Source organism: Ochotona curzoniae, unplaced genomic scaffold, assembly GCF_017591425.1.
Source record: "Ochotona curzoniae isolate NIBS_2020 unplaced genomic scaffold, NIBS_Ocur_1.0 contig_4105, whole genome shotgun sequence".
NCBI classification, from domain to species: domain Eukaryota; kingdom Metazoa; phylum Chordata; class Mammalia; order Lagomorpha; family Ochotonidae; genus Ochotona; species Ochotona curzoniae.
In genome coordinates this window covers 5,761,802-5,781,652 of record NW_024466129.1, presented here as the reverse complement: position 1 = coordinate 5,781,652, position 19,851 = coordinate 5,761,802, and the positions used below count along the sequence as shown (strand labels likewise).

Genomic DNA, 19,851 nt, shown 5'->3' with positions numbered 1-19,851 from the left:
GTCCTAGCAATGCATCTTCTTTAGTGTCTGACATAACTGACCGCTTCTTTCTTCTTCAAGTCCTTTAACCAACAGGGCACTGGGATTCAATGTCCTCCTCGCTTTTTTTCTCCCAGTTACACAGTGTTTGATCACAGATGAATCACCTCACACAGTTTTATTCTTCAGATACGATCCGTATGCTAATGACCCCCAAGTCATTAGCACTTTTGAGCTAGACTTTTTCAGGAGCCAAATAAGCATAAGGACCTGAAGTGGGCCACTTACTCGCCCGCCTTCTCCAACAGCCACGTGGACTCAATTCACTGCTTTACACGTCATGTTCACTCCGGCCTCGGCCTCTGACTTCATCTCCTCCACGTCCTTCCCACGTGCAGTGCTGGAACTGCACAGGCCTTCTGCTTTCCTGAACCTGACAGCTCCAGCAAGGCCAGAAAACCTTTCCTATTCAGACCTCAGTTAAGCACCTTGCCAGGGTGGCATGGCTTATCTTCACTCTTCCTCGTTGGAATCCCACAGGCAGGCACTGAGTGCCACCCGGGTACCTACTCCGTTTCTAGCACTGGACGCATTCCAAGTTTGGTAATGGTTCCACTGACAGGCCATTAGTTCGCTAGCTAGTCTGATTTGGATTTTTGACTGCATGTGCTTTTGGCTTGCTGTAACGTAAGCAATAATATTACATATGTTGAAAACATCTTTATATTATAAGAATCCCTCATGCCTTCAAAAATTTTAAATGTGAATATATGCCAAAGATTTGATCATCCAAATCAGATAAACTACAATAATATTTGAGGACAAAAACAATTTTCTTTTAGCTGTCAAGCTATTATGCTGGTGCTGGGGAAAAGCAAACTTCTCTGTCACATATGGAAACTTTTGCCTTACTAACTTTTTTCCTTTTTTTTTTTTTTTTCTCAAGTAGTTTTGCTTTGGAGGACACTTAATATCTGGGTTCCAGTTCACATGAGAAAACAAAACTGCATTACAAATATTTAAAATCCAGTGAAGCAGTATTAGTTGAATTCCATTTTTAGTGATACACTTTCAGCCTTCTTTAAGAAACAGTTTAAAACACAAACTACACAGAGGGTGGAGAGAAGTACAGCAGTAGCTTTATTTAGGCCCCTTAGCATATGATTTCACTGAGGTCTCTATGTGGCTGTAATACTTTCAGAAATATGGTGCAGCAAATGTACTATACATCTGATTTTATGGCAATTGTCTTAATTCTTTTTGGGGCCTTATTCCTGCATATTTTTATTAAAACAATACGGTGAAATCTTACTGTAGGTTTTTTGCCTTCTTTTAGCAAAGTTTTTCTCCTGAGAACACCTTGGATAGTAACTGCTCCTGGATACAAATGCACAGCCAAATCCTCTGATTCCGCAGAACTGTAATAATGAAAACAAGGAAAACAACAGTCAGAGCTTGCAGGTAAGGCATCTTCAGGCAGGTATCTAAAATGTAGCTGTATTTAACTTGACAACCCTGCTGCTTTACTCAGAGGGGAGAAGACCTGACTGTTAAGCTGAAATTTATAAGCTGGCATAAATTTAATTAGAAGTTATTAAGGTCAGCAGATCCTGAACAGACACTATTAAGCATTTGAACAAGTGAAATACAGAAAGAGTTCAATAATTCACTTTAGAGAAGATTAAAAATTCAAGATTTTTTTTTCTTCTTCTTAACATGTCATTCTGCACCACTGTTGTAGTCTTATGTCCCCACTAGAAACTTTAAGTCCTGGTAGGAAAGATTTAAAAAAAACTATATATTAAAGGTTCTTAAGAAAGCAAAAGTAGCGTAGGCTCAAAAAATTGAATAATTCATAACTTAATTCTAAAATAGGTTAATTATTAAAGTAATAAAAGTAAAAACACTTTTAAAAAAACTTTCTGCGATAAATTTTAAATGGTGTTTGAATGCTGTCAATGTTTAAACACTTCATTACCTAACAGTTCTCCGAGACAGGAATAACCCCCAAACTCAAGATTTCCTTGCCACATGTTAGGAAAAAATATCACAAAACATCCAAACATTTTAATATATTTTCCAAACTGACTTAAGGTCCTGTTTCTAAAATCAGAATGACTTCTGCATGAACCAATGAGTAAGTTTGATAAACAGGTAATTTGCATATGAACTGTAGAATTCCTACAACAGTGTGGAAGCCTTCAGTTTGCCAGTTTACTGTTAGTGTCTTCAAAGTGACTTAAAGACCTAAAAACCAGAAGAAACTTTATCTTAGGCACTTACACAGAGGCACACACAGGGGGCAAACACCACCAGTTGCTTTTCCCATTTGTTCTTTTGTTGTTTAAAGCTGACTAACCTTACCACTAAATCTCGCATCCTTATTCACTTGCCTCCACAGGTCAATGAACTGAGATATATATTATTTAATGATCAGACTTGCTAGACCTGTGGCTTATCTGAAAAAAAAATTATTAAAAAAGACAGGTCCAATGTAGACTTCCTAGCAAAGTAACTGCTTTGAAGCTCACGCACAGCAAGCAGGTTCTTACACTGCTCTGCGTGACAAAGACCTGCGCAGGTAACAAGCTATCGACGTATTAGCATTGTAAAAAACGGGACATCAAGACTCAAGTCTCAACAATCAGTTGTGTGCAAGAAAGAAAAGTTCAATTTATCTCTGTGTGCAATCTTGGAAAGAAAGTTCTCCCGGTGATTTATTTAGTTTTTGAATTAGTTGAGAAAGAACAGAAATCGTGTCAGACCACACCCGAGTGAGAGGACCACCAACACCAGAGGGAATCTGTGACCCCCGAGTGCGGGGGAGTGTACCTGCTGGCCTTCGGGTGGCTTCGATAACCATTTCGTGCCACTCTTGTCACCGGGCCGAGAGAATGGTATAATCTGTTCCTGTTGGATTCCATTATAAATTGTATACATTACATATACTTTTATTCATACAATCATCAATACTTAAAAACACTAGAGTCTTTATAGAACATAGCTTTCGAAATCTGGCAAAAACAGTATGTGATCAATCTTTTCTTTTTTTATAATACAGGAAGATCGATCTCAAAAAAATTTCTTCTCTCCTGTAGACTAGAAGTACTCAAAGGTGTCGCGTGCACACCGCACACTCACGTACGTGTTCACTTGCACAAACTACTAAAACAAACTGAAAGGCTGTTTACAGCCAAACCTGTACAGCTAACAATACCTCATTCTCTTACTTCTATTCCATCCCTTGGAATTCAGTTTAAATAGTATGCCTGGACTTACATAAATGCTCTGACTATATGTCCCCATGAAGATAAGTGAAAACCAATGTGGCTTATAACTTAGGACTAACGTGAAAAATCTTAGTTTCTTGGTTTTTTTCCTACCTGATTAATCAAAGTAATGAAAGAGATGAATGAAGTAATAAATACAGGTATTATCTTACTTCTAATTAACAACTAAAAACATGATACAAATTGAAATTTATGTAAAAATGGCACATACTATTAAGAAAGGAAATAAACAGAAAAACATAAAACACTGATATTCCTTTTCCTGAAAAATGGCCAGAAGCAGCCCTGCTGATAAATATTTTAAATAGAAAGTGCTATTTTAGTAACTTTTAGCAACAACATATTTGATGTCCAAGAAAAAGAGTAGAAAATGATGTGTTAACTAATAGTACTACCTTCAAGTTCACTACCTACTGACAGTATTTTAAATCCTAGCTCTTTATTCACTTTCATTCATGTCTCAATCATGCAGAGCAGCATTCATTTAACTGTTTCTCAAAATGTCCCCAGAGCCACTGATCTCAACTTGGCACAGGTACAGTGAAATTTTTAGCTGCAAACGTCTACAAAGCAAAACATTTGTCATAAAAGAAAAATCCTGTTTTGAGCCCTGACTGTGACACCATTACACAACTCCCCTAAACAGCCTGCTGGGAGGAGAGCGGATTAGTTAGCACAATACAATTCTGCTTACTCACATCATTCAAACCATTTAAGAAGCAATTTTGGTAGTCAATGTTTTCATCTAAATAGTTTCTTATCAATACATGATATCATTCTCTTTCTAGAGGGAAGCACAATTTGTACAGAATCAGACAGTAAGGCTGAAGTAACTGTCATGTGTTTCTCATTTTCCGAAACCCAAATGAGACTTAAGGGTTAGAAAGAAACAATATATATATAAAAATTAAATTGCTAAGGAACCTCCTAATTAAAAGAAGGAAACTTGAGAACACTGAAAATGGAAGTAGAAAGGAACACTCAAAGTATCTTGAAATTTAAGGCTAATAAGCAAAATTTTAAACACAAAATGATGAGAAATTCTCATAAATTTTATTCTGAAACATGATCTAATCTTCCAATCAGATATCTTAAAATGAATTGATTCAAAACCACAACTCAAAATTGTTTTTTACCAAAAAGTGGTTTACAGGGGGTTAACTAGATATTTTAGCTGTAGTCTTTGATTTACTGATTTATTTGAAAGGTAGTGGGGGGGTGGTGCAGGGCGGAGACCCAGGAGATAAGGTGAGGGGAGGGGGAGGCTGCTGGGCTGGGAGCTTGGAATTCAATGGTCTCCCACAGGGATGGAGGGGACCACCTGCCAGGAAGTACATTAGCAAGAAGCACACTAGAGTCTCCAGTGGCATCCTGACCACCTGTCAAACACCTAGTCCCCTCCACTGGACAACACGTTTGCTACTCTAAGTTACTTTGTACCCAAAATTTGGTCAAGAGTCAAATATATTAGGAGCTTAAAACAGAACTAGAATGGTTAGAGATACTGAAGAATCCTAAAGGACACATAAAAACTAGCAGTAATAATTATTTGTGTTGTTTGGCTAAATTCTTAGAGCTTCCATTTGAAGATCAGCGTAACATGACCCTTGCTTCAAGCACATGATGGCTTTGTTTGTTTTTTAATTACAAAGTCAGATATACAGAGAGGAGGAGGAGAGAGAGGAAGATCTTCCATCTAATGATTCACTCCCCACAAGTGACCGCAATGGCTGGTGCTGGGCCAAGCTGGAGCCAGGAGCCAGGAACTTTCTCCTGGTCTCCCACGTGGGTGCAGGATCCCAAAGCATTGGGCCGACTGCTTTCCCAGGCCACAGGCAGGGAGCTGGATGGGAATTATTAATTATTTAAAATTAAACAGTGTCTTAAAACTATTTAAAAATGAACCATAATTTAAGGAAATGATTTTATTTCTGAGCATATAAAGTGTCAGTTGACTCTAATCGGTTACTGATTCATTTTGAGGGGTTGAGAAAGGTAAGCCAGAGCTGCTGTCCACCAGTTTGCTCTGCAGACGCCTGCACGGGGAGCCAGGACTTCCCTGGAGGTCTCCTGCACAGACACGGTGAGAGCTTAAAACACCTGGCCCAGCAGCGCTGCCTGCCAGTGTCCGCATTAACAGGAAGCTGGAATCAGGAGTGGGAGCTGAGCTGGCTACCAAACTCACGTACTCAGAGCCAGGACCCAGGGCCTTACCGGCAAGGCTGAGTGCCCACCTCGGTTACTCAGAGCCAGGACCCAGGGCCTTACCGGCAAGGCTGAGTGCCCACCTCGGTTACTCAGAGCCGGGATCCAGGGCCTTACCGGCAAGGCTGAGTGCCCACCTCGGTTACTCAGAGCCAGGACTCAGGGCCTTACCGGCAAGGCTGAGTGCCCACCTCGGTTACTCAGAGCCGGGACCCAGGGCCTTACCGGCAAGGCTGAGTGCCCACCTCGGTTACTCAGAGCCGGGACCCAGGGCCCTACCGGCAAGGCTGAGTGCCCACCTCGGTTACTCAGAGCCGGGACCCAGGGCCCTACCGGCAAGGCTGAGTGCCCACCTCGGTTACTCAGAGCCGGGACCCAGGGCCCTACCGGCAAGGCTGAGTGCCCACCTCGGTTACTCAGAGCCGGGACCCAGGGCCCTACCAGCAAGGCTGAGTGCCCACCTCGGTTAAGCTTTCTGAGTTACAACTCCAAGTACACGACAACTGAAATATGCGTGTCAAGCCACCAAGCACTGCATGAGCTGTAAGTTAAGCATTCTCATCATTTACATTTCCAAAAGTAAAAATGTCAATTTATAAGATTCTTTCATCAGTAGGAATCTTAAAAAGTCCCTTACAGATACGCAGTTAGGTATTACTTGTGAAAATTCCCATTAGCACAAACTTTGAGAGAGACAGAATAAACTCGGAGCAGTTAGAAAGGCCAATTTTTCTTACCTTTCAAAAGCAGGCCACGAGGTCTCCTCACTTAGTTCAGAACCATCGCTGCTACCTACAATCACACGTTGTTTCATTTTTAGAATTACTCTTCCAACGGGAATTTCATAAACTATCTGTGCTCACGACATGAAAATAGCATTGCAGGGGGATACGCACACTTTGTTCTAATATCACTGTTGCTAGGTTTACATTACAATACAGTTGATAAGATTACCTAAGTAACAAAACACTAACAACATTGCTGTATACACATCTAACCTATAACTCAAATTTTTCTACCTTTTGAGAATACATACTGCACATCTTTTCAGGTGTGTCATAATTTAGGATCAATATTATGAACTCCTTAGCGGTTCATGGCATACTTCCTTTAATAAAGAAATTTGTTACTGCCCTAATAGCTCACTACCATTAAAGAGACAAGGTTGAAGAGGATGGTATTCCTGAAACAAAAATAAAAACAAAAACCAGAGTGATAACAACGTAACAATCTCCTTGGCCACAGTTAGCACTCACTATGGTGTGCTGGGACACTTTACAACCGGCTGCTGGACAAACACCAGACAGAGGTGAATGCCCAGAGTTCAAAACAGCTTCAATGGTTTTAAAAGTTATCCGAAAGATAATGCTGGCTCTCAACAAAACCAGTGAGTAAACACGTCAAGCAGCATTGCCTGCCAGACTTAACAACGAGGGTCCAAGAACCACACACGCCCGCCGACTCTGTGAGCTGGTCCTTCCCCTGACCTCTCCCTCGGATCTGAAACGGCATGAGCTAGCGACCTTCCTGGGAACTCAGGGGACAGGCAAACAAGGTTTGCTTTTTAAATCTGGACAGTGTGGCTGAGATGAGGAACCACAGATTAGCTGCTGGTGGTCCTTGTGTTATGACTTCCGGCATCAAGCGATGTGTGGAGCCCGAAGCGGGTACTAGTCTAGGTTATCCAGGACATATTTTTCCATTTAAGAAAACGTTTGAGGTCACTGTCTCAAGTCCTGGCTGATTTTTTTTTTAAAGATTTATTTTAATTATTTTTTCATTGGAAAGGCGGATATACAGAGAGGAGAGACAGAGAGGAAGATCCTCCGTCCGATGATTCACTCCCCAAGTAAGCGCAACGGGCCGATACTATGCCGATCCGAAGCCAGGAGCCTCTTCCGGGTCTCCCACGCGGGTGCAGGTTCCCAAAGCTTTGGGCCATCCTCGGCTGCCTTCCCAGGCCACAAGCAGGGAGCTGGAAGGGAAGCAGGGCTGCCGGGGTTAGAACCGGCGCCCATATGGGATCCCGGGCGTGCAAGGCAAGGACCTTAACCACTGTGCCACCACGCCGGGCCCAAGTCCTGGCTGATTTTTAAACAGTACTTTCTTAAAGCCTTCAGGTATAGATTAGTATTATACATGAAACCTACAGCTAAGGGATAAACTTTTGTATGTGTGTCAGCACCTATCACTTCCTGGTAATAACATCTTGAAAACAAAAATACTGAGAGGCAATTGCTTATGTGTAACATTGCAACACGGGTGAGCAATCCCACTGTTCAAGTACTAGCACAAAGGCTAACACCTGGCGTTTTAAAAGTTTCCAAACTGAGATACTAATTAAATAACTACATTTACTTTGCAGTAACCTAAAGATAATCTAGAAAAAATAAGAGCTACAGATATGCCAGAGAATAATCATGGCATACGAGTGGTGATGGGTGCGGTGGGTGTTTGGTGAGTAGCTAAGGCACTCGGGAAGCCTGAGTCGGATTGCCGGAGAGCCTGGCTTGGAAATCCAACTTCCTAAAATGCACAGCTCTGGGAGACGGTGCTGAAGACCCCAGCAGCTGGGTCCTGCAATACTCTGGGACACTTGGACTGAGTTCCTGGTTCTGGGCTGTGGACTGGCCCAAACCATGGTCATTCTGAGCGTTTGAGATGGGAGCCAGCACTCTCTCCCTCTCCTCCTTTCTCTGTACCCTTGTCTTTCAAATAAGCAAATACGTAAGTATTTTCTTAATAAGTCATTATACCTGTGGGGGTGGTGCTTGTTTGGTCTGGCAGTTAAGGTCCCACTTGGAACAGTCACAGTCAAAACTGGAGGACGCAGGTGTGAGTCCCAGATCCTCTCGGAACTTCAGCTTCCCACGGCTATGCAGCCAGAGGCAAGAGTGGTGGCTCATGTACCTGTGGCCCTGCACCCATGTGGACACCCTGACTGAGTTGTGCCTCAGTCTGGCCCAGCTCAGACATCATCTCCTTGATCCTTGCTTCTCAATTAATGAAAATTTTAAATTTCTTACACTTAGCGAATCTAGTATGCCACTTCAAGCAAAAAATAAAATCTTTATAAAAAAGGTTCATGGCTTCATTTCAAAGGCAGAGAATGAAAGCATGCTTTCCATCAGCTGGCCTACTCCCCAAACGGCTGCAACAGCCAAAGCTGCACCGGCCTGAAGCCAGGAACCTCTGGGGTCTGCAGCATGTGTGTGGGTACCCAAGCACATGGACCATCTGCTGTTTTCCTTGGTGCGTTAGTATGAAGACGGACTGCAAGTACAACAGCCAGGACTTGAACCAGAGCTCACATGGGATGCCAGTATTGCAAGCAGTGGGTTAATCTGCTTCGTGACAGTAACAGTCCTGTAGGAAACTTTTAGCTGAAAAACTTTCCTTTCTTTCATGGAAAGTGATTCTGTGTACTACTTTGCAGACCAAATTTGATATTTCACAGGTGCCTTAGAACATTAATAAAGAAGCATTTCAGGCGATAAACACTTTCTATAAAAGTTTTGTCATTTAGTCACTGGTATTCACTAAAAGGGGACATCAGAATGTAGTGCTGCATGGTGCCGGGCAACGCCAATGTCACTGTTACAGAACATAGGGTAAGAGGCGTAAGCAGGCCATCTCCTTTGGCGTCTCTTCCCATTAACCTCTTATCAACACCGAGACAGCAAGCTTGGCTTCTGAGACACCTGGTACTTAATCAAAAAGCCAATTTTCTCTTCGATTCCTTTTATAAAATAAAAACTACATGAATTATTTTCTCATGGTGAATTAAAATGATAAAAGACTTAGAAAACAGAAATTCAGAAGTTGCTATGACTTGAATATGATTTGTCTCTAGCCCCCAAATTCCTGAGGTGCAATCCTCAGTGTCTGCTGTTAACTGTATCACAAGGGTAGAAGGTTAGTCCCACTAGGAGCCCTCAGAGGTTGCTTCTCTGGGAAGTGACCAGGAGTGGGAGCCAGCTTGAGATAAAGAGGACAGACATCGGACAGAGGATCATGGGGTGATGCACTCGGAGGGGACAGAGGATCATGGGGTGATGCACTGGGGGGGGGGGGCCGTGGCCAGAGCCTGTGCTGTGCTGTCTGCACTTCCACATACCCAACATGTGAGTCAAGCACACCCCTTTCCTTTACAAAGTAACCTGTCCCAGGTATTTGGTAACAGTAGAAAAAAGCTAACATAAAAGTAAAAATGATCCCCTGGTTTTATCTGTCAGCTCCTTCCCACTCTCAAATCCACCCCACGATGGGTTTTACCTTCACCACTTGTGAAGCAAGTCTTGGCCAAGATGACCGGCATAGGCCTTGCCAAGGGCCTTGGTCAGCTCCCTATTCTGTCGTTACTCTCCTTTCCACATCGGACATCGCTACAAGGGGTGCTGCTTTCTTCCTGAAGCCTCTGTCTGCAGAGCCATGCCACACTGACTGTCTCCCTGTTTTACTGGCCCCCTTCCCTTCATAATCTGATATGATGGCACATTATTCTCTGAGAACTAATTAGTCAGGGCCCCGCACAATAGCCTAGTGGCTAAATTTTCGCCTTGCATGCCCTGGCATCTCATATGGGCACCGGTTTGTGTCCCAACTGCTCCACTTCTCATCCAGCTCCCTACTTACAGCTGGGAAAGCAGTTAAGGACAGCCTAAAGCCTCGAGACCCTGCACCTGCATGGGAGACCTGAAGATGATCCTAGCTTCGGATTTGCTGTGCCTACCTGGGAGTGAATCAGAGGATGGAAGATCTTTCTGTCTGTAAATCTGCCTTTCCAATAAAAATAAATAAATCCTGCTCTGGATCATCAACACAGGATACTGGGACTGACTTCAGGACTCTGACCCAAGCTGTTGCATGCGCTTTAACAGAAATGAGAAAAACCCAATCAGACCTCTCCATGTGATGAAGTCTCTCCCTTAGCTATTTTTTTTTACACTCTCCCTGGGGCACCTCGGGAAGTCCATGAAATGGAATATGTTAACTCCTAATAACTTCAGAGACCTTGCCCCACTCAGTTACACATTCATCAATTCAACAAGTATCTGATATCTTTATGGAGACTAAATCTGTCTACAAGAGAATTACTGATGTTACCAACGCAGCCACCACGCAGGAACACCTTCCTGCCCACACAACATCACTCAGCCTTCCCTGTCCTGGCCACAGCACCACCATCTAAGTAACTGCTTAGTCCAAATAAACCAGAGTCCCATTTCAGTCCAAACTTTGCCCATTTCCACATCCAATCAAATAAACTAACCGCAGAATTGACCAATTTAAACAGCTCACGTTCTATTTCCAACAACCCTTTTGTTTTTGTCAAACGCATCAAACTCCTTAAGACCATATTAACTTCATCCTGTAGCTGTCATTTTGGTTTTCCGCCACTAAATTTTACTTACAGTCCCATTTTGTCTAAATTGGAACCATCTGAGGAAACTAGTCTCACCGATGGATATTCCGCTGGACAGAGTGGAGCTTTCCGCCTGCCCTCGGGACGGCGCGTGGGGCTCCATGACGCTGTCGTCCAGCAGATGTCTCGGCCCTGCATTTGGGAATGTTGCACTCTTAAATTCTGCGGTGTTCATCTTATGAATGAAACTGCAAACAAAGAGATTTTTCAACAAGTTTTATACTGCTATAATGCAGGACGGAAAAGATACCTATAAATAAAAGATTCAGAATTTAGAAGATCCACCCGTTTCCCTGAACTAACTTGAAAACTCTTACTCACACATTTTACCATGACAGTCTCAAAATTATAGTTGAGGGAAACTTACAGAAACTTGGCTGTATCTATCTACACATCCAGAATACATTTCATTTTCATCTCGAGAATCAGGTCCCTTCAAAATCTGCTTTTACAATCAATCTTGGTAGTTAATAAAATTTTTCTCAAAAATAATTTTTTTTGAAATTATAAGGTAAAGGTGAATGGGAGAACCTTTTGAGAAATGAAGGCTGCAAAACTTACATAGTTGAATAAAAAAATTCATTCCCTTTGTTTTATAGTTACTTACAAGAAAATGGTTAATTGATCTCCCTTAGGAGTGAAGGCGCTATTGGGAAAAGCTCATTTCTCAATTCAGGAGGAAGGAAGGAACAAACGTTTCCACATAAGCAAAACGTGTTTTACTGAACTGCAGTTCTTGTCATAATGAAGACAGGCAATAAAACCAACCACAGACAACTTAAAACCATGAAAGGTAAAATCAAAATGCTGACTTATAGCCCAAGCTGTGGCACTTCCTGTGTCCGTGCGCAATCAGATTCCGCGGGGACGGGGGCGTCTGTGGGAGCAGGGCTGCCTCGGCTGCGATGCTCTTCCTGCCGCTCTGCGGTGACGCTCCCACGTCAGGACCTGGGGGGGAACAAGAGCTATGTTGGGGCGCACTTTGCCACTGGAGGAGAAGAGAAAGACATTTTCAAGAGAAACAGCTTCAAACGATTTCTTTAATCCTTTCATATTACACAAATGGCTTGAACTTAACATTAATGTTAGCTTTATGCAATGAATGCTCTGGAGGATGAGAAATATTTTCTTCCAAGTCTTAAAAACAAAATTTACCAAACAATACAAATCCATTATTTTATCTTTCTTGCACTAAGCAGAGGCAGTAGAAATGTTTTCCTTGCTAACAAACGAAGCAGCAGAACTAAGAGATGAGCCCTGAGAGGGAGGGGAGACAGCATGCGGGTGCTGTGGCTCAAGCTCCCGCCTGTAACACTGCATCCCGCTTAGGCGCTGGTTCGTATTCCTGTTGCTCCACTTCTACCCAGCTCCTTCTAACAGCCTGGGCGAAGCAGTGGAAGAGGGCCCAAGGGGCACCCATGAGGAGGACCGGCAAGAAGCATCTTGGCTGCTGCAGCCAACTGCCTATCTCTCCCCTTCTTTAACTCTGCCTTTCAAATACATCAACGTAGAAAAAGAGAGAGCAAACACTTCAGGCCCTCCCATTCCAGGCATCCGCATGAAGCATTCTGGGCCTTAGGGCCAGTGCTGTTGACACAGTGCCTCTGACTCACAGTATCAGCTTCCGCTTAGATGTTGCTCAAGCACTCCATTTCCAAGGGATGTGTGTACATTGACACAGTTTAGACTTACGGATATAATTTAAAAACACTGACATACATAAAATATTGCTTTTTAAAGATGTTTTTAATTTGCTTTTAGTTTTCAGAAAGACAGGAAAAGAAAAGGAAAGATTAAGATTGTCTGTGTTGGGCCCTGCGGCATGGCCTAGCACCTAAAGTCCTCGCCTTGAATGCGCCAGGATCCCATATGGGCGCCGCTTCTAATCCCAGCAGCTCCACTTCCCATCCAGCTCCCTGCTTGTGGCCTGGGAAAGCAGTTACGGATGGCCCAAAGCCTTGGGACCCTGCACCCGTGTGGGAGACCTGGAAGAAGTTCCTGGCTTCGGATTGGTGCAGCACTGTCCGTTGCAGTCACTTGGGGAGTGAATCGTTGGATGGAAGATCTTCCTGTCTCTCCTCTGTACATCTGTTCTTGTAATAAAAATAAATAAATCTTAAAAAGAAAAGATTGTCCATCTTCTGGGTCACTGCCCAAATGCTTGCAATACACAAGGCTGAGCTGGCGGGCAGCCAGGAGCCTGGAACCCAGAGTGGATCTCCTATACAGGGGCCAACGACTCAGGACTTGGATTATCATCTGCTGCCTCCAACGTTCATAGTAGGACAGCAGATCAGAATCAGAGGAGTCAGGACTCAAAATCTTTACTATGGGACGCAGATGTCCATGTTGTGGTTTAACCCACTGTGCCACAATGTCTGCTCAAAGAATGAGAAATAAGACTGTTTTCGAAGAACTATACAGCTGTAATATGTGGGAAATCAGCAGAGAGAGGGGACTTGAGGAAGAGATTGAGGGGGAAAGCCCAGAAGCTATGGAACTGTATAATAATATAAACAAACATATAAATAAAATGAAAAATAACAGCACATTTAAGATGTTTAAAAAGTCTACTTATTTTGGGCCCGGCGCGGTGGCGCAAGTGGTTAAGGTCCTCACCTAGCACGCCCGGGATCCCATATGAAATAAATATGAAATAAAATAAGTAGACATTTTTTTATAAAGATTTATTTTTATTATGTTTTTATTGGAAAGGCAGATATACAGAGAGGAGGAGAGACAGAGAGGAAGATCTTCCATCCGATGATTCAATCCCCAAGTGAGCGCAACGGCCGATACTATGCCGATCCGAAGCCAGGAGCCTCTTCCAGGTCTCCCACGCGGGTGCAGGGTCCCAAAGCTTTTGGGCCGTCCTCTACTGCTTTCCCAGGCCACAGGCAGGGAGCTGGATGGGAAGCGGGGCTGCTGGGATTAGAAGCAGCGCCCATATGGGATCCTGGCACATCCAAGGTGAGGACTTAAACTGCTAGGCCACCGCACCGGGTTCCCTACTGTTGTTAAGGTACATTATTTCACATTTTACTAGACAAGTTTTCAAATATTTTTAGAAGATACAATATGAAGCTTAGCTATTATTTCTTCAATAATAGTAATTATGCTCCACTTTATATTTTTATTAGCTGTGGTAAGTACACAGATCCCAACACTGCAACAGGTAAGCCAGGAAGACTGATTCTGATATTTGTGGTGCTTGGTCCAGGATTAAAGTAAACATCAGAAAAAGAAGTTATTAAAATTCACTTGTTGAAACTGCTCAGAGGACTATAATTTTCCGTTGAGATGGCAGAAAAGTATGGTGGCATCCACTCGCTGCGTAGGGCCACACATTCTTAAGGGCTGAACAGGAGGTGCACAAAATGTCCGCTACTCGGTCACATCTATTCTTCCTGATTAGGTAGCATCATTTTTGTGTTACTGACAATTGTCACAAGCCGAGCTTCCAATGAAAAACAAGCCCAGAAAGGAATGAAAGAGCTTAATACCAAAAGTAAATTTTGCCCAGAATACAAGATGCGCTAAGTACTTACTCACCTTGGAGTTTATTCTTTTTTTATTAGGCAACCTGAGTTATGTGATAATGAGAGAAACCAGCCACTAACCTACTAGATCCTCCCTGGAGGCGGCAGACCGCGGAGTGCTTGTTCCTGGTTCTATCTTTAATGAAAGCCTGAATTTTATAAAGACAAAACACATAAAATAATTAACACTTAACAAAAGTGTTAGTTATGTATTTTTGTCATTAAAAAACTAAAAGCATTTCTGTGAAATAACCTAATTTATATTTTTTTTCCACAGTGTTTTTTAAGATGTTATGTCTCCTTTATAAAGCTGATGTTATATTTATTGCAGGAAATATTAAGAAGAGAAGAAACATTAAGTAGTAGTATTTAAAAAACACAAAATCATCCCAGCTACACCCTAACGGTGCTTGATGACTGACTACAAGATGATCTACCATGCGTCTGTTCAGGAATGTTAACATAGATTGTTAAATACGTTATGTTAAATATTACACAAATTGTTTCTCTAAACTCCATCAGATGAACTACTGCTCTGATTGTTAACACTAAAATTTTCAAAACACTTTATTTAAAACTAGCCACTTGACAAACCAACTCACACAGCTCATCAAAAGAAAGATACATACAAGTAAAAAGGGTTGTCTGAAAGCTAGCCAACACCTGTCATGGGTGAAAGGTTCTTAGTTGCAACTGAACTTCTGTTTAGAATAACGTATTTAGGCTTGAGTACGACAGCCAAAGAGATTAGGACTCCTACAAGTGGAAGCAATTTCAGGATGCAGGAGCTGTGGAAAATAGTTTGGTCTAATGTATGAACTACTGACATTATCTGAAAATCAATAAAGATTACTGAGCACTCTAACTACTAGAATTTTTAATGAACCAGTAAAAGGCATGTGACATTCATAATTATAAACAAATATAGATTATTCTAATAACTTAGGAGGGAATTACATATTTGCTTAGAACTTCAATGATCTGAAAATGTAAAGCGTGTGTGCTGAATAGATGTGTGACTAGCCAGAACACTCTGTTCCTTTTATAGTGGAGTTCACTCATTTAGGTCACACATAACACGGCATTCACTTCAACAAATCTTCTTTGAACACCCATTTGAACTGCGGGCTAAGGCGAGCAAGGTATCTGTGCCCTTGTGAAGCTTACAGTCAGGTGGATGAAGAACAAAAGGGTAAACCAAGTAACTACAGCTTCCTAACACAGCGCTCAACCAGAACAGACCACACTGGGATGGTAGCAGCAGAATCTTCCAGGGCAGAGCACTGGAGGGCACAGCGTGGGCGCTGCTCAGGGGCGTCGCCAAAGCATGGCCAGTGCTAGCTTCGGAAGAGTGTCCTGACGAACAGGCTCGGTGGTAATTTATATTATATGCACTATTCGCCAATAAAAAAGAAGTTGCTTATCTGTAACTGGAAAAATGTTTGTGGAAATCAATCCAGTTTGAAAACTTGGGGAAAACTGACACAATCAAGCTAAGTAATTTTTAAAAAATATTAACAATTAAGCTAAAAGTAAAAAATGAAAAGGTTCAAGAGATACAAGCCCTTGAATAAGATTTTTTTTTAAATTATAGCTCTCTGGCTAAAACAAACGTCTAGCAATTATGATACGAAACAGACCATCAAAATAAAAGTTAGTGCGTAAAATCCCCTTCTCCTTGAGCATCACTATGACCGGGAAGAGGAAGGTATGACTGTCAACTATGTTAAAAGTGATTTTTATAAAACCTTAGCAAAGGGCTTATTATGACACAGACAAAATAATATAGCGCTACCCGGAGAAACATGTCTCTTTCTACCAAGCCACAATAACAACTGAAAATAAGCTCAAAGATGTGTCAAAAATTATCATTAAGAAATTCACTGGAGAATGGATTTCCATAAAAATCCAATGACTGTACATAGTTCAAGTAAGAATTATCAACCATTAGCTCTCTGAAATTTAAAATAACCAGAGAACAGATACTGGTGTATTGACTAAACTGTATCGCAGGATTTTAAACAAAACTTTGTACTTTTATCATTGCTAACATGACAACGGATGTGTGTGAAATATCGTTGAATGTGTTTACACAGGAGACAAGACAAAGTTATACAAAACACTTCTGAGCATCCAACCTACTTGTAATTATCGTCTTCCACAAACTTCTGCAGTTCTTCTATATACTGAACAGAGTTCAGATATTTCTGAACATGAGGCAACAAGGGAATGTCTAGGAAAAGGAGATCCACAGTTACCCAATAAAGTAGATTTTAATCAGAACTTCAAGGCCACTCGGCATCAAAATTTAAAGTAATTCCACAAAGGCATTACTGAAGCATACTTTAACCTGACCCTCAAGGCTGTTTAGAAATCACAGCTACATGCTGCTTGCGTAGAGTTAAAAAGAAAACACAACCTCAAATACAGACTTCTTCTATTTGAGAAATTTCAAAGGAAAAATTTGGGACTTCATTATGATTTATATTCCAAATTCATAAGATGTGAAATTTTTATTTTCTCTTAAAGAACAGTAGTTTATAAATCTGGTTCCTCTACTAGATCCTTAATAGATTTCAAACAAGATTAATTTAAAATTTCAACTCTGACTCGGTTTATGACAAGAACAGAATTAAGAGTTAAAATTCTAACAACACATGCACGCTTAGGAACATTTCAAGTCCTGAAGTAAATACAGATGCATATAAAAAAAAGTTAGCTTTTTAAGACAGTATCAAAAATAAATCGTATAGTCACTATTTTTGAATAAGCCGAAACTTACATATTAGCTGCCCTGCTTCACTGTCAGCATAGAGCACCCAGTCAGAAATTGTCCTCCGTTAATCAGTTTACCTCTTTTTAAACATGTCAATCCACAGAATGCACTGAATAAAGAAACTTAGTAAAGGGTAGGCACTGTGGCACCAGTCTGCACCCCATATTTGAGTGCCAGTTGGAGTCCGTGATGCCCCACTTCCCAGCCAGCTCTGACTCAAGCTCTTGGGGAGGCAGCAGCAGAGTCACCAAGCGACCACCTATACCCAAGTGACACTCCCGGCTTCAGCCTGGGTCGGCCCTAGCAACAGCGGTCATGAGGGGAGTGAGCCAGCATATGGGAGATCTCTCTCTCTCTCTCCCTCTGCCTTTCAAACAAAATAAACTTAAAAAAACAACCAAAACTCTTAAAAAAAAAAAAAAAACAAGACTAATGTCACCATGATAAATGGCCTCACTTACTTTTTCACCTGAAAAATAAGAACTGTTAAGTGATAGATTGGGGCACTACAAAAAGATGAAGATAATAGGAAAGAATTTAGTAAAGTCTGAAGGGCTGAACAACCATGCAGTGTAACATTAAGTGCTAATGTAAATTTCAGATGCACCGTCCCCCAGACACTCACCGTACTCACAGGACTGTTGTAAGTCAGAAATTATCCGAAGAATGTTATTCATTAAATTTGATCTTTGCTCATTTTCTAGAATGCTGCCAGTGGATGGGTATGCTGAATCGATGTATGTTAAATCTGATAAATAGATCCCTGAAGCAGAAATGGATAAATAGTGTTTTTCTTACTTGCAGTTTGGAAGACTGTGGCACACTGAAGGGGGAAAGCGTTAATTGACAGAAAAACTGCAATATACACCACATTCAGGGCATGTTAGTAATAAGTTGAGGTTTTGCTAAAACTTGACAACCCGGGTCCTAGATTTCCAAAGCATCAGGGCCAGACAGCAAATAACACACTCTACGTAGATGTCTTCCACCGTTTTCCAACACGGTTTGAGGCTAAGTTCAGGAGCCTGAGCACAGAACCCAGGCATGATGGCCTTGTGGCTGAATCCTGGCCTTGCATTCACCAGAATCCTGCATGGGCTCCGGTTCGTGTCCCGGCATCCCCGCTTTCCAAGCTCCCTGCTTGTGGCCTGGGAAGCAGTGGAGGACGGCCCAAACCATGGGGACCCTGCACCTGCGTGGGAGACCTTGGAAAGGCTCCTGGTTCTGGATCAACCTATCTCTGGCCATCGTGGCCACTAAGGGAGTGAACCAGCAGATGGAAGATTTTTTCTCTTTAACTCCTTCTCTCTGTAGATCTGACTTTAACATAACATAAAAAACAAAATAGTCTTAACAAATAAACTTGAGCACATATGGGACTTAATGCAAAGAAGCTGAGCTCTGCCTGTGACTTGATTGTAACAAAGACGGTTCTTCAAATTTGAACATTAGTTTTTGTAACTCCAATGAGTATCGTCTTTTTAACATGTTATAACCTGAAGAAGTTAAACTTTTATCAGCTTAGTCACCGTACTGTATGTGTAAATTATTTGATATTACTGCATTATCACTTGTCTTGAGCTGAGACCCATCTTTTTTTGTCTTAACCAGCAGAAAACAGTCTCAATCTGGTACAATGTCAGATTGACAGACCAACACCGGACTGCTGGAGCGGCTAAGCCTTTCCTGCTTTCCTATCCACGTTGTCTGTACCAATGAAAGCAATACATCCCCCCAAATTATCTGCCTAAAATGGTCTCAACTGTGAAAAATCACTCATTTAAAAATACTTTCTGAAGAGCTTTACTCTACACGTATAAAATGTGTAAGACAACTGTAGCTGGAAAAAACATACATCTATGCCTGCTCTTACTACTTCACACTTACAGACTCTCAGGGCAAACGTAACCAAAGCGATTCACCTGTCGCCTTCTAAATCAACATGGTGTTTTACTTTTGCTATTTCTTTCTGTTTTGAACATCTTCTAGAATTATCCAATCCAATCTTCCAGCTTATATAGCCACTTTCATGTCCACTATGTTCTAGTTTTCTCACAATTCCAAGAAAAGAATTTAGAAAATGCCTAGTCAAACTGCCTTTTATTTACAGAACAAACCTAAAGCCGCAAAAGGATATAAGGAAGGCCACGGAAACTGTGTGAAAAGAGTTCAGTCTCATAGGTTTTAGCTGTACACAACATTGTGTTGTGTTCTTAACAATTACATTCTATTATACATTATCTATATTATCCACTTGGTAATTCTTGACTTTATAATCTGTCAACTTTTTTTCTTCTTTCCAAATGAGCCTACATCTTAGGTCTTTCCTACCTCTTCCCATCTCTGAGGAAGAAGGATCCGAGTCCTCTTTCTGAATCTACACGGTGCTTTGGAATGCACTGTACTGTCTCGTTACCAACACTCACTACTGCCTCTACTGCCAGGTTTCACTGCAGGAGCAACAGGCCCAGAAGTGCATACAGTGATTTGTTTCATTCCCAATCTGGGGAGCCAGAACTCTCCTCTTCTTCAGTCTATGATTATATTTGATTTAAAATGACAGCACAGCAATTAACAGTAAGAATGATCTTGCTTAGATAAGAGGGGTCATTCCGTAGAGTACAGGATGTGACATTA

At 41.7% G+C, this 19,851-nt stretch overlaps 1 protein-coding gene across 3 annotated transcripts in view; it reads right to left on the bottom strand.

Annotated features, from left to right (window-relative positions):
* The window catches only part of RALGPS2 (Ral GEF with PH domain and SH3 binding motif 2), a 138,299-nt gene that overhangs the window by 14,152 nt on the left and 104,296 nt on the right, over positions 1-19,851 (bottom strand). For 2 of the 3 annotated variants that reach the window (XM_040984315.1, XM_040984314.1), the window contains exons 9-16: positions 17,840-17,977; positions 16,581-16,671; positions 14,520-14,587; positions 11,712-11,847; positions 10,936-11,087; positions 6,212-6,266; positions 2,812-2,889; positions 1,292-1,397 (exon numbers count right to left, since the gene is read on the bottom strand). In XM_040984315.1, the coding sequence (XP_040840249.1) occupies positions 1,292-1,397; positions 2,812-2,889; positions 6,212-6,266; positions 10,936-11,087; positions 11,712-11,847; positions 14,520-14,587; positions 16,581-16,671; positions 17,840-17,977 (824 nt within the window). The remainder of the gene's footprint in view (positions 1-1,291; positions 1,398-2,811; positions 2,890-6,211; positions 6,267-10,935; positions 11,088-11,711; positions 11,848-14,519; positions 14,588-16,580; positions 16,672-17,839; positions 17,978-19,851) is intronic. The other variant, XM_040984316.1, reaches the window with a different exon arrangement.